Genomic DNA, 27,356 nt, shown 5'->3' on the forward strand with positions numbered 1-27,356 from the left:
TAACAGAGACATGGCAGGGGGTATCACAATCCCAAACTTGAAACTATACTACAAAGCTACTGTGATAAAAACAGCATGGCACTGACAAAGAAGCAGACCTGAGGATCAGTGGAACAGATTAGAAGATGCAGAAACAACGCCAGACACACTCAGCCACCTCATCTTCGACAAAGGAGCCAAACACCTTCACTGGAGGAAAGTTAGCCTCTTTAATAAATGGTGCTGGAAAAACTGGGCTTCAACTTGCCAAAGATTAAAACTAGACCTGTATCTCTCACCATGCACTAAACTAAAATCAAAATGGATTAAAGATCTAAATATTAAAATAGAAATGCTGAACCAGCTGGAACAGAGGTTAGGTAGAACTCTTGAAGACATCGTTGTAGGAAAATATTTTATGAACAAAACTTTAGTTGCCCATGAACTAGCACAAACAATCAACAAGTGGGATCTCTTCTTATTAAAAAGCTTCTACACAGCAAGAGAAACCACCAACAGTGTGAAGGGACAGCCCACAATGTTGGAAAAAATCTTCACCTGCTCTTCCTCAGACAAAGGTCTACTATCTACAATCTATAAAGAATTTAAAAAGATCAGACTTCCCAAATTTAAAGACCCAATCCAAAAATGGACATCTGACATGAACAGACATTTCTCCCACAAAGAAGTAGAAATAGCAAATAAATACATGAAAAAATGTTCAACATCGGTGGTCATTATTCAAGGATGCAAATGAAAACAATGCTGAGATTCCACCTCACCCCGGAAAGAATGGCTGCTATCATGAAATCAACCAATAACAAATGCTGGCAGGGCTGTGGGGAAAGAGGAACCCTGCTCCACTGCTGGTGGGAGTGTAGACTGGTGCAACCACTGTGGAAATCAGTATGGAGATACCTCAAAGAACTAGGACTGGAAATCCCATTTGACCCAGCTATTCCCCTATTGGGTATCTTCCCCAAAGAATTAAAAGAATCCTACCACAGTGATATATTGCATTCGTGTTCATAGCAGCACAATTTGTAATATCTAAAACTTGGAAGCAACCCAAATACCCATCAACTGGAGACTGGATAAAGAAAATGTGGGGTTTTTAAAAAATAAAATGGAGTACTACTCAGCCATAAAAAATGATAAATTAGAGACATTTATAGCTAAATGGAAGGTCATTGAGGCGATACTCTTAAGCAAGATAAATAGGACACACATCTATAAATACTGAATAGTTTCTCTAGTGTGAGAAACTGAAAGTGTAAATAAGGACTAAAATGTACAATAGATAATGTGAAATAGGAAGAAAAAGGGCAAAGGGAAAGGGGAAGTGGGAGGGATAGGGGAAAGGAAAGAAAGGAATGGAATTAATATGAGAAAATGGAAAAATGGAAACAAAGTCTTCGTAAATAGGGAGAGATGGAGGGGTCGAAGGGAGGGCAGGGCAAGGGTGAAAAATAAGAACCAAGAGAGACTATGTAAAGGTGCAAATTTCCAATGATAAATGTCATTATATTGTATACCTAAAATGTACCAATGATTAGAATGAATAATCAATAATGCAAAATAGGAAGAGAAGGTTCAAAGGGGTAGGGGTGGTGGGAGGGGCAGGGGAAAGGAAAGAAGGGAAAAGAGAAATGGGAAAAATGAAAACAAAGTCTTTGTAAATAGGGAAGGGTGGAGGGGGTGAAGGGAGGGCTAGGAATGGGGAAAAAAGAAGAACAAAGATGCATCACGTAAAGGTACAAGTTCCCAATGAGAAATGTAGATGTGATGTATACCTAAAATGTACCAATAAAAGAATTTGAAAAACCAAAAACTAATGTCCTGGTTATAACCCACACTGTTCATATATGAGGCTGGTTGTTACTTGAGGGTCCACTGTATTGTTACCCAGCTGTCCTAACAACTGAGCACTGTCACTGAGCATGCACTCTGCCAAAAGGGCAAAAATATCTTAAAATGGAAAGATTTTCACTCCACTCTCTGAGATACCCTCCTTCTCTGAATATGTTTATAAATAAAATTTGAATTGCATTGTTTCACTGGAATATTTCAATCAATGTGGGGATGTGGAGGGTGGGGTGGGGGAAGGAGAAGAGAATGAAAAAGGGAGGATCTTATTTTGATAAAATTTTCTCACATTATTAGATAATCATTTATAATTTTGGTTTTGAAATATCTTCTGATATCTCTGGTTGTTTCAAAAGATGCCATAAATCTTAATCCCCCCAAGTACTGGTGCATCTCTAGGGGGCTGTTAAAACACCCTCTTTCTCTCATTTTCTCTTTTCAGAATAGCATCATGCCAAACTACAAACTGATTTATTTTAATATGAGAGGAAGAGCAGAAATTATTCGTTACATATTTGCTTATTTGGACATAAAGTATGAAGATCACAGGATAGAACAAGCTGACTGGCCGGAAATCAAATCAAGTAAGTAGCATAAATTCTATTTCATGAATATGTAGGGAAAAATAACCTTTCAGGGCTGGGGATTTAGCTCAGTGGTTCCACTGCCTGCCTTGCAAGTGCAAAGACCCAAGTTCGATCCCTGGTACCAAAAAACAAAAACAAAAACAAAAACAAAAAAACAAACCTTTCAGAGCTGTTTGCCTTTCCTGAGGGAAATGAAAAAGAAAAATAAAGGTTTTTCAGCCTTAGATCGGTTTTCCAGTCTTATATAGCTTTAGACTGAAAAGCAGCAGTTTAGGCAAACTAAATAAGTGCTATGTGACTCAGCAGATTTTCTCTTACAGGTGAAAACACAAACCTCACAGAAAAATAATATAAAAATAAAGCACTATAGACTTTTTCAGAAGAGCTGAAATAGACATGGAACATACTATTGTTTCTATTTTACAATTGGGATAAAATCCACAAGGTTTAGGTCATTTTCCAAGTTGCACAACTGTGGCAAGTAGAATTGAATTTCAAACCAAATCTATTTAATTCCATGACCCAAATGATTGACACTAGACAATGCTAGCAGCATTAATACTGTATATGATAACTGGCATATTGACAATAAATTGCGAAATGCCTTTTGGAAATGTTGAGTTCCTTATATGTCATTTGTACTCTCTCTTGTTTCTTCATTGACTCCAATCAGTCCTATGTTAGTTTTTGCATCATTTTGCACCTGCTGGATTGATTTCTCATGGTCCCTTACTATTTTTAAGAAATTTTTCTTTCCTGGTCACTAATTGCAATCTTGTCTTCTATATGTGATATTCTGACCTCACGTTGGTTCATTTTGCTGCATAAACTTTCAGTGGAGTTTTTAATCTCCGGGATATCTGCTTGTACCTGTTTCCATTTGTTTACTATGCTGGGATTCCATCATTTTTTTTAATCTGTGTCTGCACTGGAGTTATTAATCATGTCTTGCGCTATGGGCACAATCTCTGTTGTTATCTGAGAAATTATTTCTGATTTCATTTTTCCCAGATCCTCTTTCATTGCCAGTTCAGAGAGTCCAGGTGGTTGAGTATCAGATTGTTCCATCTTGTTGCCCTTTGGGGTTGCCTTAGTGATCTGGAAGTCTGGTTTTGAGACTTGTTTACGTGTCTTCTCATTTCAACAGATGCAGCCTGTTGTGCCTTTTTTGAGGTGACTTTTTGCTCACCCAGTGGTCTTCTATTCTCAACAAGCCACCAAGTGGCCTTTCTCAGGTGGTCACCACTACACCAATTCCTAGGTTCAGAATGGTGGCCTTCTGGATCCCTGCATTGCCCTGTTGTCTGGGTGGGGTTCTGGGTGGGACCTGTGCACACTTGGGATGGTATCTGGGTGGGCCTCTGGCTGTTGCTTGTGCATCTGTGAAGCTCTTTTCTAGGAGGGGCTTTGGCTGGGGACTGTGAGCCCAAGGTGCTGGAGTCTGGGCATGGCCCTGGCTGGGACCTCGTGAGTTCCTTATAAATCATTGTCCCTATAATCACTTTTCTTAGCAGAAATCTCTCCTCTGGAGGAAAACATGATCTTATTTCCTATTCTCAGACTACCACTGACAGGCAAATGTTTCTTCTGATATCAGAGTTCACACATGAGATGTTAGGATGGTGGGCACATAATATCAAACATTCGTTTTTATCCACTCATTAGACCAAATGGATAGCAAGTTGCAAGGATATTATATACAACAAATTTTTCCTTTCAGTTTTTAAATTCGGTGTATATAATTTTAGCTTTTCTTTGATGCCTTGGACCATATTTTACCTTGATTTTTCATTATTATTGAAAAATTAAATGTCTGCATTTTCTTAATACTTCAGAGATTCTTAGAGTTGAAAGGGATCTTATCTTTCAAAATGGTTAAGATAATTTTAAATGCTTTAATAAGCAGATCCTCAACATAAAACTGTCTTAAAGATGTTAGCAATTTCTGTGACATAAAACCCCTGCTATTAATGACTTTGCTCCATGAAGTTGTCAAAGTTTAGGCTGCTTTTTTCTTTTTGATCTGCCACCCTTCTTTGTCTTATTTATTCAGGGAGAGACAGTGCTCCTTCTACATTCTAGTTCATAGGAATTGTGAAAGGGGGAGGGGCACAAACCTTTTCTTTTTTTATGAAGACCAGAAAGCTGTATATATCACTTTTGATTCATATTACTTTGGTATAATCTTAGTCATATACTCCATATTACTGCAAGGACAGCTGGGACTTCATTGTGGATAACTATTTGCTCAGATAAAAATTCAGAGTTTTGGGCTGGGGATTTAGCTCAGTGGTGCTGCCACCTGCCTCACAAACACAAGGTCCCAAGTTGATCCCCAGTACCAAAAAAAAAAAAAAAAATTCAGGGTTTTCTTACTTTGAAAAGCTTTTTCTATTACAAATATTATTTGGTATTATCTATCTCCCTTCCAATTTAGCTGTGCTCACTAGTATTCAAATCCCTCTAGGTCTAGGATATTCCCTTTGCTAGGACCCAGAGCTAAATCCCAAGTCAACACATTTTATCTTTGAGTGTTTCTATTAAACAGTTCTTCATGGCTAAACCTTGTATATTGTGCACATGTATTTATATTTTCTCCTTTAATAACATTCAAGTACTTTTTTATTGAAAGGCAAAGCCCCACAAGGGCAAAGAAACCAAACTAACATAAAACTGTGGAAGCTAGAAAGCAAGTCAAAGAAAGGTAAGATGACACAGCAGGCCTATTGTGATGGTTGATTGTGTCAATCTAAGTAAGAGAAGCTCAACTAAATTGGCTCAGCAATTCCACACCCGAGGGTGTGGAAGACCCACCCTAGGGAAGCTGGTCACTTGGATAGTATAAAGGGGAAATGAAGAAGAATGAATCTGCTTCTGTTTCTTTGGAGGAGCTCCAGTCTTTCTTTTCACCATGAGCATCATCTCCTGGTTTCCAGCACAGATTCTTCAGCTGCTAGTGCAGATCCTTCAGCCTTCCAGCATAGACCCATCAGCCTCCTGATACAGACTTGCATGGAACAATGCAATGAGCTCCAGACTTTTGACTGGATCCTTCAGATCTCCAGTGTGCAGACAGATCTTCTGCACTCTTCTACATTGAACTCTGTGGGTGGTCACTGTAAGCCAATCTTATAGATTCTATATACTTGTATATCTTGTATTGTATTTGTTTCCCTATCACACCCATCAATCTCAAACATAAGCTTGGAGGAGAAAATGCAAGCTGAATCTTTCCAGTGAGGCTTGAAAAGGCTCAGGAATTAGGATCAAAGGTATCTCTGAATGCTGAGCTGAGAGGAATCGACTGTAGGAAGAATATGAAGAAGCAATGTGACCACCAGATCTTATCCCCTTCCTGGATGAAGAATGGAGAGGATGGATCAAAATATTCTGGGACAACTGGCATGGTGGAGGACAAATGCTGTAATACAGATGGGATTCAGTGGGCTGAAGATGTATCTCAGTGATTGAGCACTTGCCTAGCATATGTGAGGCTGTGGGTTCCATTTCCAGCACCGCAAAAATAAAATAAAATAGAAATGGGATTTAGTGGAAGTCTACAAAGTGGTGAGATCCATACTGCCTTTCCCTCATTCTAAAACTATTATGTTGTAAACAGGATAGTATCCCTCAGGCAAAAACTGAAGGAATTCTCTCTGGAGAACCTGACCAGCCCAAGAGAAATGCCCAGAAGATACTGAATCAGTGGAGGAGGGTGTCTCTCAATGAAATAGCCCATTTCTCTGTTGATAAACCTCTCCTGCTTACATTGAACATCCAAGTAAGCATTTATTTCTTTGCCTTTTAAGCAAGAATGTCAAGACAAAACCATTATATATTTAAGGATAGTTTCCAATATGAAATAAAAAAACAGGAAAAAAAGCACTTCTGGAGAAACTAAGATGATTTAATGAAAAAAATCTTAGAAAATATTGTAAAATTCTCAGAGAGAAAAGAAGATATTCTATCCCTGAAACAAGAGCAGGATTCTATAAAAATGAATGTATGCAAGCACATTTTTTTAAAAAAATTAAAAGTATGATACAAATAAAATGATAAGTATAATAGTGAAAATAAGGAAATTCCCCCAGAAAGTACAAAGGAAATAGAAAAATAAAAGAAGAAAGATAATTAAAATCAAGAATCAATCAGTTTAAGAGGTCCAATTTCCAAATCAAAGTCTGGGAATAGAAAACACAAAATGGAAGAGAGACAAACTTTTAAAGGAATTTTTCTCATACAACATTGAAATCTGGGGCTAAGGATGTAGTTTAGTGGTAGAGTGCTTGCCTACCATGCACAAAGCACTGAGTTTGATCGGCAGCATTGGAAAAAAAGTTAAATCTACCATCTTATGGCTTTCATATATTGCTTTTAGATGTATCATTTCAATTAATGGAGAATAGATTATTCCTTCTTTTCCATCTAAATATCTGAGGAAATGCAATTCCTTACAGACATCATAGGAGAAAAGACACTGCAGAGTGGTCAGTTCAATAAAAACATTCTGAATGAAAATGAAGATCTTTGGCAGAATTCTGAATTGGATGTCCAGATAGCTTATGCATCTGTACTTCTACTTAGATAACAGCTTTTGGAACTTCCTGTTTTGATCATGATTGTGAATTTCAGTCCAACCTTCCCACACTGATTCTACTTCACGATTTAGGTACTGTGTCTCATGGACTATCTGAGATCTACAATCACATCCAGAGGAAAGGGACAACTCTCCTTTCTCAAGAGTTCCATTTATATCCCCTGGTTTGCTCTTCTTAGTGTCCAAAGAGGTGTTCTCTGAAGAAGCTCCTGCTGCCTTAAGTCTGCCACATAGTTAGTTTGTGGTGCCTGTCAGAAAGTATAATGTTTCATGCACAAGGACAGCACAGAGTGGAACAGGACCATTACCCCACTGCTAATAGTTGGGATTCTCTATGGGAACAGAACCAATAGAATGTATATATGAGGGGATTTACTAGACTGATTTACATGATCAGATGCTGGGGCCACAATGGCTGTCTGTAAGCTGAAGCACCAGGGAAACCAGCAGCCATTCAGTCAAAGAAGCTGGCAGCCTCAGAATATGAGAGAACAAGTATGCAGCCCCAGTTGCAGGCTGAAGGCCTGAACACCCCTTGGAGAGTCACTGGTGGGAGTCCACATCTAACACTGAAGAATCAGGAGTTTGACATTCTTAGGTAATGGTAGCACAAAAAAACACATTGGCTCAAGAAGAACCAAGCTTGTGTGAATTTGTGTGCTTCTCCCTTCTTCCACTGTTCATATGGTCCAGATCCCCAGGCTTTGGGTGGTGCCACCCACACTCAGGGCAGGTAGTCTTTCTTCCCTCGGCTGCCCTACCTGCCATCCAGTTCTAGAAACACCCTCAAAACACATCCAGAACTTTGCCTTACCAGCCTACTAGCCTCTCTTGATCCAGTCACGTTAATGATTTGGTTTAACAATCACAACCCCTATGGCAAGTCTAGACATTCTTCCAAGATATTATACCAGGACCACACCAGTTATTTTGAATCTGTGACCTCAGATTCAGTGTCACTGAATTGCTTGAAGCTTTCTGACAGATGCTCTTGTTAGGTTACACCTCCAAACACATTGGAACTGTTATCATTTTTTTTTTCTGGAAACAAATGAGGAATTTAGAATTTGTCTTCTTCAATTTCTTCTTGTTGAGTGCAGATGATGTTTCATCTATTGGCAATTAACTCAGTGTTGAGCCAAACCTTTCCCTGGCTGAGAGCTTACCATCTCATAAGAAAATACATTCCACCCTTATAATTTCTTCTTAAAGTTTTATAGTTTTAGTCTTTCATATTTAGGTTCATAGATCCTTTCAAGTTATTTTTATTTATGGAAATAAAAGGTCGAGGTTAATTTTTTATATAGAGATACCAGGCGTTCTAGTGCCATTTGCTGAAAACAGCATCTTTCCCTTGGCTCTTGAATTGAGTTTATATTCTATAAAATGTTAATGTTAAATAATCTTTCAAAATTCAATGGACCATATATGTGTGGTTCTATTTCTAGATTCTCTGTTTTATTCCAATGATCTATATGTCTGTCCTTACGCCAAAACTGCCTTGATTACTGTAGCTTTAGAGGAAGTCTTAAAATTAAGTACTAAACGTCTTCCAACACTTTTTTTTCCTTTTTCTTTTTACTTCTCTAGGTCCTTTGTACTCCTACATAACTTTTAAATTTCAATATCCAATTCTTCATTTATAGCAAGTATACATAGACCTGAATTTTTATATATACCTTGTGTTTTCTAATCCTGCTAAATTCAAATACAAGTTCTAGGGGCTCCTAGAGATTTCTTAGTATTTTCTCTGTAGATGATCATTTCATCTACATATGAAGATTTTGCTTCTACTTTGCCAATCCTATCCAAGTTGTGTCATTTTATTGCCAGACTATTTTGGTTTAGGCCTATGTTTCAAAGTTTAATAGACATCTGCCCTTGTTCCCCACCTTAGGGAGAAAGCATTGTATCTTCTCCATTCATATAAGGCATTTTTGCTGAAAGTACCGAGTACATATCTTTAATCTGTTGAGAAGGTTCTGCTCTACTTCTAGTCTCCTGATAGCTTTTACCATGAATAGCTGTAGAATTTAGTTCGATACTTTTTCTCCAACTACTGACAGGATCACATGGCTTTTTCCTTTCCTCTGTTGAAATGGTGACTTTTGGGGGTGGATCTTCCAATGCTGAACCAACATTGCCATCCCTGTAATAAAACCACTTTCTACATACTGCCAAATCTGACTTCTAATAGTTTGTTTTCTTAAACAAATTTCTATTTATGTTCATACTTTTTTCTATTATCTTTATCCAGTTTTAGGACTAGCACAATGTTGATTTCCTAAAATGAGGGGAGAAGTGTTCCTTTTTTTCCTGCTTTAAATGTTTGATATAATTTATCAGTTAAAATGTATACTAGCTGGTTGTTGTCATATAGGTAGGTTTTCAAGCTAGGAATATACTTTTGTTTGTTTTTTTTTTTTTGGTACTGGGGATCAAACTCAGGACCTTGCACTTGTGAGGTAGGCGCCTGAACCACTGAGCTCAATCCCGGCCCATAGGAATATACTTTCTTTAATAGGTGCTATTCTAATTTTACATTTCCTCCAGAGTCAGTTTCATTAATTTGGCTTCCAAGGTACTTCTTAGAAGTTGTCAAATTTATTTCAAAACAGATTTTTGTAGTATGCTTTCTGTATCCTTTTAAATTCTGTAAAACCTGTGGTAATGTCTCCTAGATCTTGATATTTTAATTTTAAAAATGTATAATTGATATTGTGTAATAGGAAGTAAAGGTCTAAAGGAGCAGGGGAAGTGGGAGGGGTAGGAGAAAGGAAAGAAGGGAAAAGAAAAAATATGAGAAAAGGAAAAAAATGGAAACAAAGTTTTGCAAATAGGGAAGGGCGGAGGGGGTGAAGGGAGGGCAGGAGAAGGGGAAAAAATAAGAACCAAGATACTCATGTAATGGTACAAGATCCAGTGATGTATGTAAATGTATTTTATACCTAAAATGTACCAATAAACTTAATGAGGAAAAAAATAGAAAACACATTCCATGGTCAATAGTTCTAATATTAACAAATTTAGTCTTCACTGTGAGTTAAAAATCTGCATTTTCCCCTATTACTTTTTTTTTCCTGTTCTGAATTTTAGATCTAGTAAGAATAAGTGAAATTTGTCTTCCATTTAATGGCTCTGCCATATTTGAAGATGGATATTAACTTTCACTTAGTTTCTTTTGTCTCCTGCAGGTGAAATGAGTCAAGGTTCTCCAACTAATTCTCATAAAATGTGGTTTCCAAACCCCTCTCTAATTTGGATACTATTCGCTAGGCTTGATTTTTAATATTCTTCTCAATATATGGCTCTCAGATCTATTAAAATAACCAAGTATGTGTTCCAGCCAACCTTGGTTTGAATCTTACCTCTACCAGGTGTAAGACCTTGGCAATTTACATAAAGTCTCTTAACATTATTTTCTCATTTATAAAATGTGAAAATTAATGGTTAATACCTACCTTATGTGACTGCATTAAAAAAAACTAATAAGCATATTAAATATTTAGTACCATCCCTAGAACAAAGGAAGCCCTCCCCCACCCCTCCAAAGAGAAGCATACTAATGCCCTCTTGTTCAAATAAGGCATCCCAGTTTCTGTCAGCTTTATTTGGGACTCTTCATTAGTCCCTATGGTATTTCAGCCATCTATAATTGTAGTTGACACACTCATTAGGTAAATAGTCAAAGATGCTTTTAGTCATGTGTGGTGATATACCTGTGATCCTAGCTACTTGGGAGGCTGAGGCCGGAGGACTGAAAGTTCAAGGCCAGCCTGGATAATTTCATGACTTAGTGAGACCTTATTTCAAAATATAACACAAAAAATGCTGTGGTTGTAGCTCAGTGGCAGAGTATCTGCAGAGCATGTATAAAGCCTTTGGTTCAGTTCTAAGTATTGTCAAAAAATTGTTTTTTATTCCTGATATAAACTATCATTCATCTTATATTTACTCAATATACAAATGAAAGACTTAAATGCCACATGCAAAATTGATTCCAGCACTTGTGTGTGGGTCCTGAATGGCACTTTATTCCTTTCCTTCTTTCCTAAATAATTTCTGGTTGGGAAAATTGTGATCAATACACACAGCAAAATTCCAGTCATTAAAATGGTAGTGTTTCATTGATTTAAAAAGGTTTTTTTTTTGGTACCAGGGATCGAACTCAGGACCTTGCACTTGTGAGACAGGCATTGGAACCACTGAGTTAAATCCCCGGCCCTTAGAAAGATTTTTAAAAGGGACTGTTAAGTGAGAAAAGGTAGTTTACAAAATATATACATTATGATATATTTTTTAATATATATCAAAAAATCTGTTTCAATAGTTAAAACTATGCAGTAAAATTATTTTCAATTTATACTTTTTCTTTTCTTTTTTTTTTTTTTTGTGGTCCTGGGGATCGAACTCGGGTCCTTGCGCTTGCAAAGCAGGGGGCAAAACCACTGAGCTAAATCCCCAGGCCTATACTTTTTCTATAATAAATGTAGACTGTTTTGTGACAAAAAATATAATAGGCTTGGATAAGGAAATAAAGTGAGATTTGTTGAGAAACTATGAATATGGTATATGCTATGAGTCTGTCTTATAGACAAAATGCTTGCTGTTTTACTATATATTTCAAATAGTCCTTTATCAAAATAAGACTTTGCTAAATTTTATTTTACCATAACTCATACACAAATCAAACACATAATAATTAGTGTTATGCTTTTGAGGGCACAAAATTAATGAATATTTAAAAGGTATGTTTTTTAAAAAAGTTAAATAATAAGTCTGAGACAATATATAGTGTCATATATAGTATTACTATAAACCTGGATGTTAGAACCAGTATTGTCATTGACTTTTTATCCAGTTTTCCAAATCTTTTTAAACTTATAAAATGTAATGATTTCACTTGAGGCTGTCAAATGTCCCTTTGAAGAATACATGGTTAAGAATTTCATAATTTTTAAATCCATGCTTTGTAACCATGAATGTTTCCACAATTATCTGTAAAAATGGACATATCATAACTCTTGGTTCTGGTAGGAGGTTGATTCTCTGCTCATTTTATTTGAAGCTCTTCCATTTGGCAAAATTCCCATTTTGGAAGTCGATGGACTTAAGCTTCACCAGAGCCTGGCGATAGCAAGATACCTGACCAAAACCACAGGTAATGTGTTTATTATGGTTAAGATTTGTGATAACTGAAAAAAAATCATGGATACATGTTCAATATTCATTAAATAACTATTATTGAATATGGTAGCACACATAAGAATGGAATTAAATGCTACAGCCTTGTATTTACCAACTTTCCTGTTAATGAGACACAATACTCAGAACTTAAAAGGAGAAAGGTTCAATTTAGGTCATGGTTTCAGGAGAGTCAGTACATGGTTGGCAGGCTCCAACAGAAACATCATGGTGGAAGGACATGGTAGAACAAAACTGCATAGCTCATGGTGGTCAGGAAGTAGATCAGGGGAGCAATGCCAGAGAGGAATGAGCGAGGGACCAGATATAAGGAGTCACCCAGAAACACCCAGGAGTGTGCTTTACTAATATGCTAGGTACTTCTTAATCCAATGAATTTGACACATTGGGATTAATGGTCTCAAGCAATATAAATGTATTATCTGTATCATTGTAACTTTCCGTGTGTTTCTAGAACAACTAGACAATTACATTTTATATTACACCCCACTCTCCCTACCCCATACCTCCTTGCCTCCTATCTATTTTGAGTCAGGATCTCATTTCTAAATTTCCCAGGCAGGGCTTAAACTTGTGGTCTTCCTGCCCCAGCCTTCCAGAGTTCAGGGATTACAGGTATGTGCTGCCACACCTGGGGTGATTTTCATTCTTGTGGCACCATGAATTACTACTGCTTCTCTTCTTCCTGTTTTGCTTTGTTTTTTTCAACTTACCTTAACTTGAAATTTGCTCTTTCTTGTCTTGCCTTCTCTAGTCAACCATGTGTGTCTTTTATTCAGGGCTATAGCAGCTCTTGGGGCTGACTCACAGTTGAAGCCTATAAGTATTTGTTGGATGAAAAGGAAGAGGTAGGGTGCTGAGGTAGGGTGTGGTAACTCCATTTGGAGATTTGCTGAAGAAGACTGAGAAACCCAAACAATACTCAGAGACATGTGCAAGGGCAGACTGAGAACATAGGCCTGTGGTTTAGGGCTAAAAATACCAAATGAGGAGTCATCTGTGTAACTTTGATAACTGAAGCCTTCAGCATGGAAGTCGAAGTAGGAATGAAAAGGAGTGAGAAGAACTTACAGAATCTGAGGGGATTCCAGGTCAGAAAGAAGAATCAATCTTTGAATATTTCACACAAAAAAATAGTGTACAGATAAACTCTTAAGTGACTAAAGCATTTTCTTTCACTTTTAATAACTTTGAGGTATAATTTACACACAGGTTGCCCATTGTCTTTATTCTTTGATTTTCAATAAATTATTCCTTGATTTTCAATAAATTTAACAGTTGTACAAAAAGCAATCCAGTTTAGAATGTTTCCATACTGAATCATTTTAAATTGACAGCAGTGAGAAAATATTTAGGAAGACTAATGATTTATTATTGAATCAATGATTAACAAATGGCAGGAAAGAAAGAAGTTTTTTATTATTTTAAATTTTTAGCCTCCAAGCAGAAAACAAATGTTCCTGATGAAAACTGACTGCAAAGATAAACATTATTTTTACAAAATAAATTATAGTGTACATACAATTTTTTTATGGTAGCATTGCTTATATTAGCAAAAGATTGGAAACATCTCTGTAAATTGAGACTAGATAAATAAATTGTGACAAAACTACCTTAAAAAAGAACCATGTAGCTGAACAAAGATGTTCTTTAGGTACTTGTAAGAAAAGATCTCCAGCATATATAAGGTAAAGTGGCACATCTAGTGGAATATGTAATCTTTTGCTTGTGTTTTCATAAAGAAACAATAGAAGAATACACAAGAGTGTATTAGTTGATAAGAGCGATTAATTGATAAAATAGGTAGGTGAAGGAGTAAATGAGGTAGATGGGGATGGGTGGAAAGGTATGTTTTGAATTTGCAGTCCCATGAATGTCTCACCTATTTAATGCAGGAAGTTAAACTGAGCTGTTCGGTAAGTGTAAATGGCCTCTCTCTTTTCCACAGATTTGGCTGGAAAGACAGCAACAGAACAATGGCAAGTTGATGCCATGGTGGACACACTGGATGATTTCATGTCACGTTTTCCTTGGGCAGAGAAAAAGCAAGAAGTAAAAGTAATGTGACCAGTTTGCTATCACTATTGTTAATCACATACCACTTGCCAGAAATTAAGTGCTTTGTAAAACACTTTTTAATATAAGTAATATGTATGTCTAGTTTTTGATCATCAAATTATGTTGAAAGTTTAAAGCAAGGTACAACTCTCTGTCCTACTTCTCCACATTAAGCCCTCTCTCCCCAGATGCATCCCTCTTTTTATTCTTTTTAGCTGTTTCCTTAGAATTCCCACATGTCCATATTTCCATAGCATCTTTCTTTGGTTCATCAATCCTAGACAGTTTCTATGAATTTCTTACATCAGCGATTAAGAATTTACCTCTTAGTCACCCTCTCTGCTTCCCTTGTTCTCAAGCTCCCAGTGTAGTGTCTTAAATTTTTCTGATTGAATCAGTACTCCTGGATTAATTTTAGTGTGCCTATGCAAATAATACACAGGACTCTGCACTGTAGTATACTTTAATATTTCCTTTTTTTATTTTTCCTTGTCAAAGTTAATAACTGCCTTTTTTCTTTTATTTAATAATTTCTACTTTTATTATTGGATCTTTCCAGACCACCCAATAATCTGCCAGTAGGATTGTACTCAAGGTGACTGATGTCAAGTCACCAGCTGTGCCCAGTGTTTCCTTGGAGCCATCCAGCCTGGAGCTGTGTGGCCTCCAGTGATGTGATGCTCACTAGCTTTTCTGCCCAGCTCCCATCACTGCCACCTTACAAATGCCATTGTCTGAAATTGAAATCCCATTTCTTTCATATAGTGGCTGCTCTACTCTTTCTTCCTCTCTCTGTTGTCTGTGGGGCACATCTTATACCACACAAAAGTGACCACCAAAGTTTGATGCCAGGAGGTGTGACCATAACAGAGGCATGGACCCATCTGTCTTGGGAGTCCCACCTGTCAATCTGGTTTGGTTGCTGGGTACTTTGTGCACAGTTGTCATTCTGGTGCCCTTATTACCATTCTAGATGTTTCTTTGGTTCTTTCCTGGGCTCATCCTTCTGTTTTCTCCTTGTTTTTGTGGAACAATTCTTCAATAGCTTATTGGTCATAGAAAAACATGGGGCCTCTTTTGTCTTCACTTGTTTTATTTGATTGTCATACTTATTTCATAGTTTGGCTGTGAGAATTCTATGTTGAAAGTGACTTTTCATTAGTACTTGGCAGACATTAATTATTCAAAGTCTTTTTGCTCTTGAGAAGTCTGAATTCAATCTAAATACTGGCCTTTTGTGTGGAACCTATTTCTTTTTCTCCTGCTCTGAAAGATTGTAGAACACTTGCCTTTAGAATTCCGCCATTTTACAAAGATGAGTCTTTGTTCTAACCTGTATTCAACCATTGTGCAGTTTCCTTGTTGAGCCTGTTCAATCTAGGATTTGTATCTTGGAAATTCAAGGAAATTTCCTTTAATTATTTCACTGATGATCGATGCCCCCTTCCTTTTGTGGTTGTTGTTCATTATACTAGAATTCCTTTTACTCAGATGTTGGATCTTTCCTCTGTCTCCCGTTGTTTTGTTTTGCATTACTTTCAGGAAGAATTCCTCAACTTTAAATCAACTCCTCTCTAAATTCTAAATTTCTCATACTATGTTTTAAAATTTATTAAGATTCTTTTTATGGTATTTTGCACTTTAAAAAACTATTATCTTATGTTTTTTAATGTCATCTCCTTGCCCACTGTATGTCTGTACAAAGTTGCTTTTTCCCCTCTTTGTTTTCATCTCTTTCCTCTGGAGCCAGACTGTTCTGTATAACCCATGATAAACAGTAGGAGATTCAAAAGTTCACTCACAGCTCTAAGCACGTGGATGGGAGTTGTTGGTTTTGAGTGTCACTAGGCTATTTTGGGGGGTGCTTCCTAATATCATGGTCTTCAGGTATCTTCTCACATACTGGAAAGAGCCCCTGGCAAGGATTTAGGTCTCCTGCCCAAGACAGAGGCCTGGCTGCTCTGTTCTGGAGACGCACAGTAAGAAGGCTGGGAGCCTCAGGATTTAGGGTTTGGGGCACATCTGTTCATTTGATCCTCCTATTTTTAATATGTTATGTGTGATAGCCTCTGCCCTGGAAACCATCTATTTTACCCTCTCCAGACTCCTGCAAAGAGTGGGGGAGCAGCACTTGTCTAGCAACATGAATTGAAGGAGGAAATCACATGCTAAAATTGCTTCTTGGACAGTTTTCCACCCGCTCCCCTCTCCTCCTCCTTAACGCCAGTCCTAGACACAGCCTAACAGCTGGGGGTGTTTGTGTGTTCTTGTGGTTGGTGATCTATGGAATTTGAGAATCTATAGAAAGTACTGTAAATCTATGGAGACTCAGGCTATAGGTGAAAGGAAATGGCCTATTTTACATTTGAAAGTCAAGGGATGGCTCAATTTATTGTATCTTTAAGACTCTGGAATTTTTTTTTTAGTTTCCTGGAAGAGAAAACAGATATTATAACCTTCAGTAACTTTGATTGTGCCCTGAATATGTAGCTTTCCTAAAAGTACATATTATGACTTTTGTTTTCTTCTTTCTACCTATCATTATTTCTTCTCTCCTACTTCATACAGCACTATAGATTTTGATTGTAAACAAAATTATATGTGTGCTGAATCTGCCACCTTTATCCAGAGTCCTACACAGGCCTCCTCTGTTATTCTCTATGGCAGCCCTCTAATGGTTTCCTGTAGGACATCTGGCACAATTTGAATTTTAAAATGCATTAACCTGTTTGTCCTCCACAGCTCCAGTAGGCAGTGTCCCATTGGCAGGAATCCTGTCTGTAGTTTTCAATTGATGCCCGTCCCCCCCATCTACCATGGTGACTTTTCCACTGCAGCCCTTAAATGCTCAGGGAGTGTGTGATCACAGTGCTGCATTTACCAGACACTCACTGGGGCGGCTCTTGCTTCCTGAATTCGTTTCATCACTATGCTCTCTTCTGAGAAGAAGGAATAAACAGAGAGTGGCTAAGGAGGTGCTCAGGTCACACAAGTGACAGAACTGTGATCTCAGCACAGATGGTGTGGCTCCAGACCCCATGGCTTCACCAGCTTTGGACAAATCTGTTTAAACAAGTGAATAATCCCCAGAGCATCCCTTTAAGGGTGAAGCTGGTGCTATTCCCTTTACCCAGATGAGGACCCTGAGATTTAGTACCGTGAAGAACTTGGCTAGCATTGTTTTGCTAGTAAGTGGTACACAAGGAATTCCAGCCCCATCACTCTCTGATCCCCCTAATGTCACAGTGCCAGCAGCTGCTCAAAACAGCTGTGCATAAATATTTATTACAACCGGAAACTAAGGACTGTCCAAGAGCCACAGCCCAGAGCAACAGATGGCCATCTTAGCAATCTATGCAAGCACGTTTACCCTAAATACTAATCCATTCTATTTATTTATTTAGGACCTTCTGGTTTAAATATAGATATTTGGACATAAAAGCACTTGCATTTACTGACTCTGAAATAAATGTAAGGCAGGTGGAGGGGACACACACACACACACACACACACACAGAGGCACACAAACTTATGCACAACCAAGAAAAGGTGAATGAAAGCTCAGCTTTGATAACAGAATGTAACACGACTTTGTCATAAACACATTTGTGCTCTGGAGTCAGACTGCCAGGTTTGAGTCCTGGCTTACTTATTAGCTGCCATTTAATTCCCTATTTATAGTTCAAGTTCTTTATAAAGTGGAGGCTATAAAATTCTGTTAAAGTGTGTTGGAAAGTTAAACGGTAATGTGTATACATATGGCTAGGTGGAAAGTATTCAATAAATATTAGCTATTGTAACTATGCAGTTTTATCATATAGCTCAGAGTTCATTTTTCCTTATATTTGTCAGAAACGACATCTCTCATATATCCTTATAAACACTGATACAAATAAACACATACCTCCAATTCATGAATAAAGCTTTTTGTTGCACGTGCCAAAGACCCCACTAATAAGCAGCCTGTCAGTTCATGAGTTCATTTTGCTCTACTTCTCAATTTTTGCCCTTCTAAGGCTGAGGTTCCATACCTGAAGACACCTTCCAGGGGGAAATATTTAAGATGACAGTAACACTTCACCTTTGTTACAAATCTAGCGCCTACCTCACAAACCCATTTCACAGAACACAACAATCCAAGTTCATGAATAAATCATATGATGGAGCAACATGTTTCAGAAACATTGCGAATAGCTACAGACTATGGAATTAACCAAAAGAACCTGACCAGTACACAATGAAAAAAGGCACAGTTCTGTTTCCCCTCAATTTCTCTGTAGTGGATCAATTGCTGCCACCTTGTGGTCAGAAAAGATGATGCATTTACGTATTGAATATATATATATGTAGGCAGTGACAATATTCTTGTTACCCTATGTGCTTTTAAAAATTCACCAAATGCACACAAAAATGACAAATGTTCCACTATTTGTTGCAAAGAACTCCATTTCAGATTTTTTAAAAGTTAAAGGCAAAATATATCTCCAGAAATTCTCATGATCCACTTCCACCAATACATGGTAATGGAGTGGATTTAAAATTAGTGCTTTGGAGAAATACACAAATCTCCCTATATGACCTGGAAGTCATTTGTGAGAGTATCATAGCAATGACCTCTCAGAGTGAAAAACCTACCCCTCAACTTTCTGGGAGAGGAGGCAGGAATTTTCTGAGTCCACCAGGTGTCATAGTGGCTATCTAGGATGTATCAGTGAGCACATTTTTCAAATATACATGTGGAAAAATAATATATCATCTTATCTTTTACATTATTTTGGTGATTGTTCTTCAAAATGAATGTTATGGGATCACGAGTATGCTGCTGATTACTTACATTTCGTTAGACTGAGATAATTCCCCAAGCTTGTGCAGAGTCCCTGGATAAAGAGCGGTCTCTCACAGATATTATAATGTTGTTACTTGGCGTTGCGCACCCACAAGCACTGGAGAACCCCGAGTTGTGTGCAGGTGCTGGAAGTCCCCAGGCCGGATCTTCGGAAGAGGAGTGCAGGTCTGTCCCCTCCCCTCCTCCTCCCCTCCCTCCGTTTCTAGCTGTCCTAGGAGACCCCACGGGCCAGCGCCTATCCCAGGGATGCGGGCTGAGCGTGGCTGTGGGAAGTGCTGTGGGACTTCTGGGCCCATCACTCCCAATCTCACAAACTCTGTGTAGGCAGCAGGAGGATTCACTCTTGTGTTTTATTTAAAACTGCCAACGTTTTCACCACAGGGCACCTCATGTCAGAGGAGGAACAGCACAGGGGAAAGAACATAAATCAGTATGATGACAAGCTTTGCAGGCTTCAGTTTTTAAATCACTAGTTGGGTAATGTGTGTAAATATGTAATAATGTTTTGCAAACTAAAAGGCATTATGTTCTAGTAACCTGTGTTAATCTTGCTAAATCATAGTATGAAATTAACCAGCAAATTGATGAGAGAGTTATCCACCATCTCACTTGCCTTAGTAAAGGCTGGTTGTTTAGGAATATTAATAAATAATAGGAATGCACAGCATTTCGATCTTTTGAATTTGACTCTTTTTTCATATCCAGCTTTTTTTGAGGGGGCAATTGGATATCCAACTCAGGTCTTTTTCACTGAGCTATAAGATCTTTCTACTTTTCAATTTTGAGACATGGTCTCACTATGCTGCTAAATTACCCAGGCTGGACCCAAACTTGCGATCCTCTTTCCTCAGCCTCCCAGAGTGCTGGGATCACAAGCATGGACTATCACCCCTGGCCAGCCAAAACTTTCATACATAAAGAACAAAAAGTAGATAGAAAGAAAGAAAGAGAACTTTAGAAACTTGAGTAAAATCCTAAAGATATGGCCGGGGGTTTAGCTCAGTGGTTCTGGTGCCTGCCTTGCAAGCGTAAGGTCCAGAGTTCAATCCCCAGTACCAAGAAAAAAAAAAAAAAACCCTAAGTACAATTTAAAGAGAATGAATACACCTCTTTTTACTTAAATGTTTCACATGTATTTTCCTTTCTAAGGCTCTCTGGTTTACTATGTAAATATTACCTTAATAATATATCAGAGAGGGCTATCTGGATGATAGATTTTGTAGATGATATTTGAGGCAGATAAATGTCATACTAGGAACCATGGTGCCAAAGAGAGAAAATTCATAAAGGCCCAAGAGCAAAATGGCTCGTTATGACTTATATCCATTAAGTGCAACAGCAAGGTGGCCTATCTGTAGCTCGGCCTGATGAAAGAAAGTGAATTGCCTTTCCTTCAGTTATAGTGAAGTTTAAGGATGCTAAGTGAAGAAACAATTCTAGAAATTAAAAACACAGTGGAATAATTTTTATTAAATAAAACTTTGAATGAAAACTATAAAAAGATCTAAAGGGTGAACTATTTAGTCATTATGTACAAAGAGAGTATAAAATTGATGACAAAGTATTTCTGTCAAAATCCTGAGTAATGGAGAAAGATCTATAATCGGACCTGAATCTCCATGCTGTCATGAATATGAAGGAATGAAACAAAACAGGCTGCTACTTCTACTCCTTTCTGAACTCACGTGGAAGAAGAAAGATGAGAAATCTTCCTCTTCTAATTATATCAGTTTATTTTCTTCTATTTGTAAATGATATTTTCTCTTTCTTGTAGAATCAAATTTTTAACGAGCTGCTCACATGTGAGGCCCCCCACCTTCTGCAAGACTTGGAGACATATTTAGGGGACAAAGAGTGGTTTATTGGTGACTCTGTGAGTATGACTGATATCTTTAAAAATATCAGCACATGTATTTACATAAAAGGATAAACCAAAAATTCATCCAAAGAAAATGTTACTCATGGAGAGGGAATGGGTTACACAGCAGAGATGAAAGCTAAATTCCTTCATATTAAAATTTTTAAAATCATGCAATAGTTTATGTCATTCTACAACGACAAGTTTCAAAAAACTATCTTAAAACCAAAAACAAAGTGAACAAATGAACTTATGTCAAGTAGACGCATAGACTGTGTACAGAATATGTATTATATTCTATTACTGAAAAATGAGTGAAGAAATATGATTTTGTAAAACAGTAATTTGATTATACATCTAAAGAAAGTTATTCCCTCAGAACAAAAAGTAGAAATCATACACCATATTGAGCAATGTTTTGGTGGTACTAGACACTGGTAGTAGTGAGTATTGTTTTACTGATAAGAATTTATGTTGATATTATTGAGAACTGGGATCTTCAATGTGGAAGAAAGAGACAGACATGTAAACATCAGTGAGACCAAGTGAACATCTTATTTCTGCATTTGACATACAGGTAACAATATAAGGTTATGGTGTTCTTAGGATTTAAAAACATGTTTTTTGGGAAATAACGGACAAGCCCGGCAGTCCCAAGCACCTCATCCCCAGAGTCTGGTTTTGCATGTACTAAAAGGAACCAGAGCCTCTTGGAGAAATGGCTTTGTTTTTAATTTTGTAGAGAAAACATAAAAAATGAGTTGGGAATTCCTTGTCATATCAGAAGCAAATAATTTAACCAAAGACAACTGGACTTCTGACAAAAAAACTTTGAAGTGAACGTGAGGGCTTTCTGTCAGCCAAAGATGGGAAACTTCCAGCTTCCACAATTCTATTAGCAATGAAAAAATTGAATTGAACAAATACAGACGTTTACGAAAACCACTAACACCACGGCAACCACGCACACAGACACACAGACACACAGACACTAACACACAGACACAAAACCGTAAATCAAACCTTCGCTGCTTAATTTTAGAAGCTGTGATAGAGCAATTGCTGTGAAAATGATTACAAACAAACAAAAATGCAGAAAGTTGTAAATAGAGCACTTGTTCTGCCTTCCTATGTGAATGTACTCAAGGTAACAAGAGTCACTGGACAAAGTTCCCAGGACTTCAGCTAGGAGACAGCACGGAGAGGCTTTCTTGGGGCACTGGTGACCTCTGGTCACGGTCTGCCTGCTTTAGGCCTTTGGGTGACACAGAAGCAAAAGTCCACAGCTTTATTCTCAACTCCCAGCCACCTTTCACACTTCCTCACTTTCCCCATCCACTGTCCTCAGCTTTCCCTAAAATGTTCCTCTTCCCACACTATGTACTGAAGATTTCCAAGGATTTAACTTTATAACTAAAATTCCTTCATGTACTGTTTCCTGACCCATCTCGAGGCACAGTTCCTTCCCTGCAGCTCCAAGCACAGGGGCAAGCGCTCCTTGCACACGTGCCACACACGCACCTCAGAGCCTGCACATGCTGGGCTCTCTCTGCACACAGCACTTCATCCCCAGATCACTGCACATCTGCATCCTCTTCTATCGTGCAAGACCCTTTCTGTCTCCTCTGAAAGGGTTACCCTGCCTGCCTGACAGTCCCTGCACTTTTTCTTCCTCACTATTGTCTTACTCTAACATTCAAGCCACATTGCAGAAGGAGCTAGCATCATATCTTGCTTGTCTGTCAATGCCCAGCACCCAGACCTGGCCTTGGCATGCAGTAGGTGCTCAATAAATCATCTCACATTTGACTCTGAATCGTCCAATAACATCTCTTGGCCCACAGATGCTTAGTGAGCAAGTTTATGAAACACTAGCAACCAGCTTCTTAAATCCCACACACAAAGCTAAGAATTGTCCACATTTAAGGTTCATTCCTAAAAAAAAAAAAAGGTTCATTCCTGACTAATAGTTACATGAAAGCAAAGTAACATGCAAATTACTCTCTAGTCACACAGGCAAAATGCCCAGGTGTACAAGGGTAGGGCCAGATGGTACTCACCTGATCTCAGGCCAATCCTAGCATTCTATATTTATTTATTTATTTTTTTGTTAAATTCTTTTATTGGTACATTTTAGGTATACAACACAATTACATTTCTCATTGGGAATTGTACCTTTACATACTGCATTTTGGTTCTTATTTTTTCCCCATTCCTAGCCCTCCCTTCACCCCATCCTCCCTTCCCTATTTACAAAGACTTTATTTCCATTTTTTCCATTTCTCATCATTTTTTCTTTCCCTTCTTTCCTTTCCCCTGCCCCTCCCACTACCCTTACCCATTTGGACCTTTTCTTCCTATTTTGCATTATCGATTATTCATTCTAGACATTGGTACATTTTAGGTACAATATAATGACACTCATCATTGGAAATTTGCACCTTTACATAATCTCTCTTGGTTATTATTTTTCACCCTTGCCCAGCCCTCCCTTCAACCCCTCCAGTCCTCCCTATTTACAAAGATTTTGTTCCTATTTTTCCATTTTCTCATATTAATCCCATTCCCTTCTATCCTTTCCCCTAGCCCTCCCACTTCCTTCCCCTTTGCCCCTTTTCTGCCTATTTCACATTACCTATTATACATTTTAGTCCTTATTTACACTTTCAGTTTCTCACACCAGAGAAACTATTCAGTATTTATACATGTATGTCCTATGTATTTCACTTACGAGTATCTCCTCAATGTACATCCACTTAGCTATAAATGTCTCTAATTTCTCATTTTTTATGGCTGAGTGGTGCTCCATTTTATAAAAAAGCCACATTTTCTTTATCCAGTCTCCAGTTGATGGGTATTTGGGCTGTTTCCAAGTTTTAGCTACCACAAACTGTGCTGGTATGAACATGGTTGCACATATATCACTGTGGTATGATTCTTTTAATTCTTTGGGGAAGATACCCACTAGTGGAATAGCAGGGTCAAATGGGACTTCCAGTTCTAGTTCTTTGAGGTATCTCCATACTGATTTCTACAGTGGTTGCACCAGTCTACACTCCCACCAGCAGTGGAGCAGGGTTCCTCTTTCTCCACAGCCCCGCCAGCATTTGTTACTGGTTGATTTCATGATAGCGACTCTTTCTGGAGTGAGGTGGAATCTCAGCATTGTTTTCATTTGCATCTCTGAAATGACCAGTGATGTTGAACATTTTTTCATGTATTTATTTGCTGTTTCTACTTCTTTGTGTGAGAAATGTCTGTTCATTTCAGATGCCCATTTTTGGATTGGGTCTTTAAATTTGGGAGGTCTGATCTTTTTAAGTTCTTTATAGATTTGAGATAGCAGACCTTTTTCTGAGGAACAGCAGGTGAAGATTTTTTCCCACATTGTGGATTGCCTCTTCACACTGTTGGTGATTTCTCTTGCTCTTCAGAAGCTTTTTAATAAGAAGAGATCCCACTTGTTGATTGTTTGTGCTAGTTCGCAGGCAACTGAGGTTTTGTTCATAAAATCTTTTCCTACAACGATGTCTTCAAGAGTTCTACCTAACCTCTGTTCCAGCTGGTTCAGAGTTTCTATTTTAATATTTAGATCTTTAATCCATTTTGATTTTAGTTTAGTGCATGGCAAAAGATATAGGCCTAGTTTTAATCTTTGGCAAGTTGAAGCCCAGTTATTCCAGCACCATTTATTAAAGAGGCTATCTTTCCTCCAGTGAGGGTGTTTGGCTCCTTTATCAAAGATGAGATGGCTGAGTGTGTCTGGAGTTGTTTCTGCATCTTCTAATTTGTTCCACTGGTCCTCAGGTCTGTTTCTTCACCAGTACTATGCTGTTTTTATCACAGTAGCTTTGTAGTATATAGTTTCAAGTTTGGGATTGTGATACCCCCTGACATGTCTCTGTTACCTAGAATTGCTTTTGCTATTCTGGGTCTCTTCTTGTTCCAAATGAATTTTTGGATTGTTTTCTCAAGGTCCATGCAGTATGCTGGTGGGATCTCATTTGGAATTGCATTGAATCTATATAGCAGTTTTGGAAGTATGGCCATTTTCACTATATTAATCTTTCCTATGCAGGAGCAGGGGATGTCTTTCCATTTTCTGATACCATCTTCAATCTCTCTTTTCAGAGCGCCATAGTTTTCAGAGAAGAGGTCTTTGATTTCTTTCTTTTGGTTGATTCCTAGGTATTTCAGTTTTTTGGATGCTATTGTGAAAGGAATTATTTGGCCTATTTCTCTCTCAGTGAGTCTGTCATTGGTGTAGCAGAAAGCTGTTGATTTTTGTTTGTTCACTTTGTAACCAGCTACTTGACTGAATTTGGTTATTAAGTCTAGAAGACTTTTGGTGTAGTTCTTGGGGTCTTCTATATAGAGTATCATGTCATCTGCAAATAATGACAATTTGACTTCTTCATTTCCTATCTTTATTCCTTTTATTTCTTTCTCTTGTCTAATTGCCATGGCTAATGTTTCCAGAACTTATATTGATGAACAAGAGTGGTGATAGTGGACATCCTTGTCTTGTTCCTGATTTTAGTGTAAAGGATTTCAGTTTTTGACCATTTAGTATGATATTAGTTGTTGGTTTTTCATAGATGGCTTCTATCAGTTTGAGGTAGAGACCATCTATTCCAATTTTTTGCAGAGTTTTTATCATAAATGCATGTTGGATTTTTGTCAAATGCTTTTTCTGTGACTATGGAGATAATCATATGGTTTTTGTCCTTGGCTCTATTGATATAGTGTATTACTTTGATTGATTTTTGTATATTGAACCATCCCTGCATCCCTGGGATGAATCCCACTTGATCAGGGTGTATGATCTTCTTGATGATCTTCTACATTCTGTTTGCCAGTATCTTATTAAGGATTTCTGCATCTATGTTCATTAGTGAGATTGGTCTATAGTTCTCCTTTTCGGTTGGGTCTTTCTCTGCTTTGGGGGTCAAGGTGATGCTTGCTTCCAGGAATGAATTTGCGACTATTGCTTCCCTTTCAATTTCATTGAAGAGTTTCAACAGCAGTGGCAGCAGTTCCTCTCTAAATGTCTTGTAGAATTCAGCAGTGAAGCCATCAGGGCCTGGGCTTTTCTTAGTTGATAAGTTTTTAATGACATTTTCAATTTCATTGGTTGATATTGGGTTGTTTAGAATTTTTAGGTCTTCTTCATTCAACTTTGCTAATTCATATGTATCTCAATCCTAGCATTCTAGTAATGAGGAAACATCTATATGTTATTTCTCCAGACCTGAAACAGGATAATGTATTTTAACCACAAATATTTCACTGGAAAGTATAGAGCAGTGGTGACGAACCCATGGCATGTGTGCTGCAGTGGGCTGTTTGTATCACTGAAAGCTCTAAAAGGTTCACCATCACTGGTACAGTGTCTCCAGGGGTAATTTACACACTGTTTGTTTATACTTTGAAATACGAAGCCACAAGATAAACAGCAAGATGAAATCAGCACAGATCTCAACATAGGGATTCTGTAGGGTGAGTGTGGAATGGTCAATCATTTGGTGGTGTGAGAGAAGGGTACAGTTCAGAATTACAAGAGCTGAGGGGCATAAGCAGATCAGACACATAGATCTGGAATGGATCCTGCTTTGTCCCATAAAGCACAATTTTGTAATAGATGGGAAAAGTGTGAATTAAGTATTAGATAAAATGAGAATGTCAGAGAGGTGGAGATTGGACCAGGTTACACAATAGCATGGACTGCAGGGTTGCGTGTTAATTAAACTGCATCTATTTACCCATCTTCATGGAAAAGGCCTAATGGGGAGCCTCTGCTAGTTGGGTGTTGACAGTAAGGTCGTGCCCTTCATCCGTCATTTTCCAAGTTTCTATTAGGTACACATTTGGTATCCACAATGACAAAATCTATTTTGGATTTTACTGTGATCTCTTAGATTAAGAAACTAAGTTTAATTTTGAAATGATGAAGTTGTGCCTTTTATGTTTTATGGAAAACAATATTTTTTCTGTTGTTTAACCAGGTGACTTGGGCAGATTTCTACTGGGACATCTGCAGCACCACACTTCTGGTCTTTAAACCTGGCTTGCTGAACAACTGCCCCAGGTTGCAGACTTTGCGCAAGAAAGTCCAAGCCATCCCTGCCATCGCTGACTGGTTACAGCGGAGGCCCCAGACCAAACTCTAGGAAACATGTGTACCTCAGCTTCGCTGTTCACAGTCTTCCCTTCCTCCAAACACTCCAGCTGCCCCCATGATCCTCCACACACTCTCCACCCACCTCCACCAGGACTTCCACTTTTGCCATATTCTGGGTTAACAAAAAGTATTTGGTCTCCATTCCTCTTTATTTCTAAAGAATAGTTTTTCACCATTTA

At 38.0% G+C, this 27,356-nt stretch overlaps 1 protein-coding gene across 1 annotated transcript in view; it reads left to right on the forward strand.

Moving 5' to 3' along the window:
* The window catches only part of Hpgds (hematopoietic prostaglandin D synthase), a 45,029-nt gene extending 17,673 nt beyond the window's left edge, over positions 1-27,356 (forward strand). Inside the window, exons 2-6 of the mRNA XM_004848085.4 lie at positions 2,288-2,429; positions 12,098-12,190; positions 14,183-14,292; positions 20,913-21,011; positions 27,002-27,356. Coding sequence (XP_004848142.1) covers positions 2,297-2,429; positions 12,098-12,190; positions 14,183-14,292; positions 20,913-21,011; positions 27,002-27,166 — 600 coding nt within the window. The 5' untranslated portion in view covers positions 2,288-2,296 and the 3' untranslated portion in view covers positions 27,167-27,356. The remainder of the gene's footprint in view (positions 1-2,287; positions 2,430-12,097; positions 12,191-14,182; positions 14,293-20,912; positions 21,012-27,001) is intronic.

The sequence above is a fragment of the Heterocephalus glaber genome, unplaced genomic scaffold, assembly GCF_053883595.1.
Source record: "Heterocephalus glaber isolate CG9 unplaced genomic scaffold, H.glaber_assembly_v1.0 deba00001454, whole genome shotgun sequence".
Taxonomy (NCBI): Eukaryota; Metazoa; Chordata; class Mammalia; order Rodentia; family Bathyergidae; genus Heterocephalus; species Heterocephalus glaber.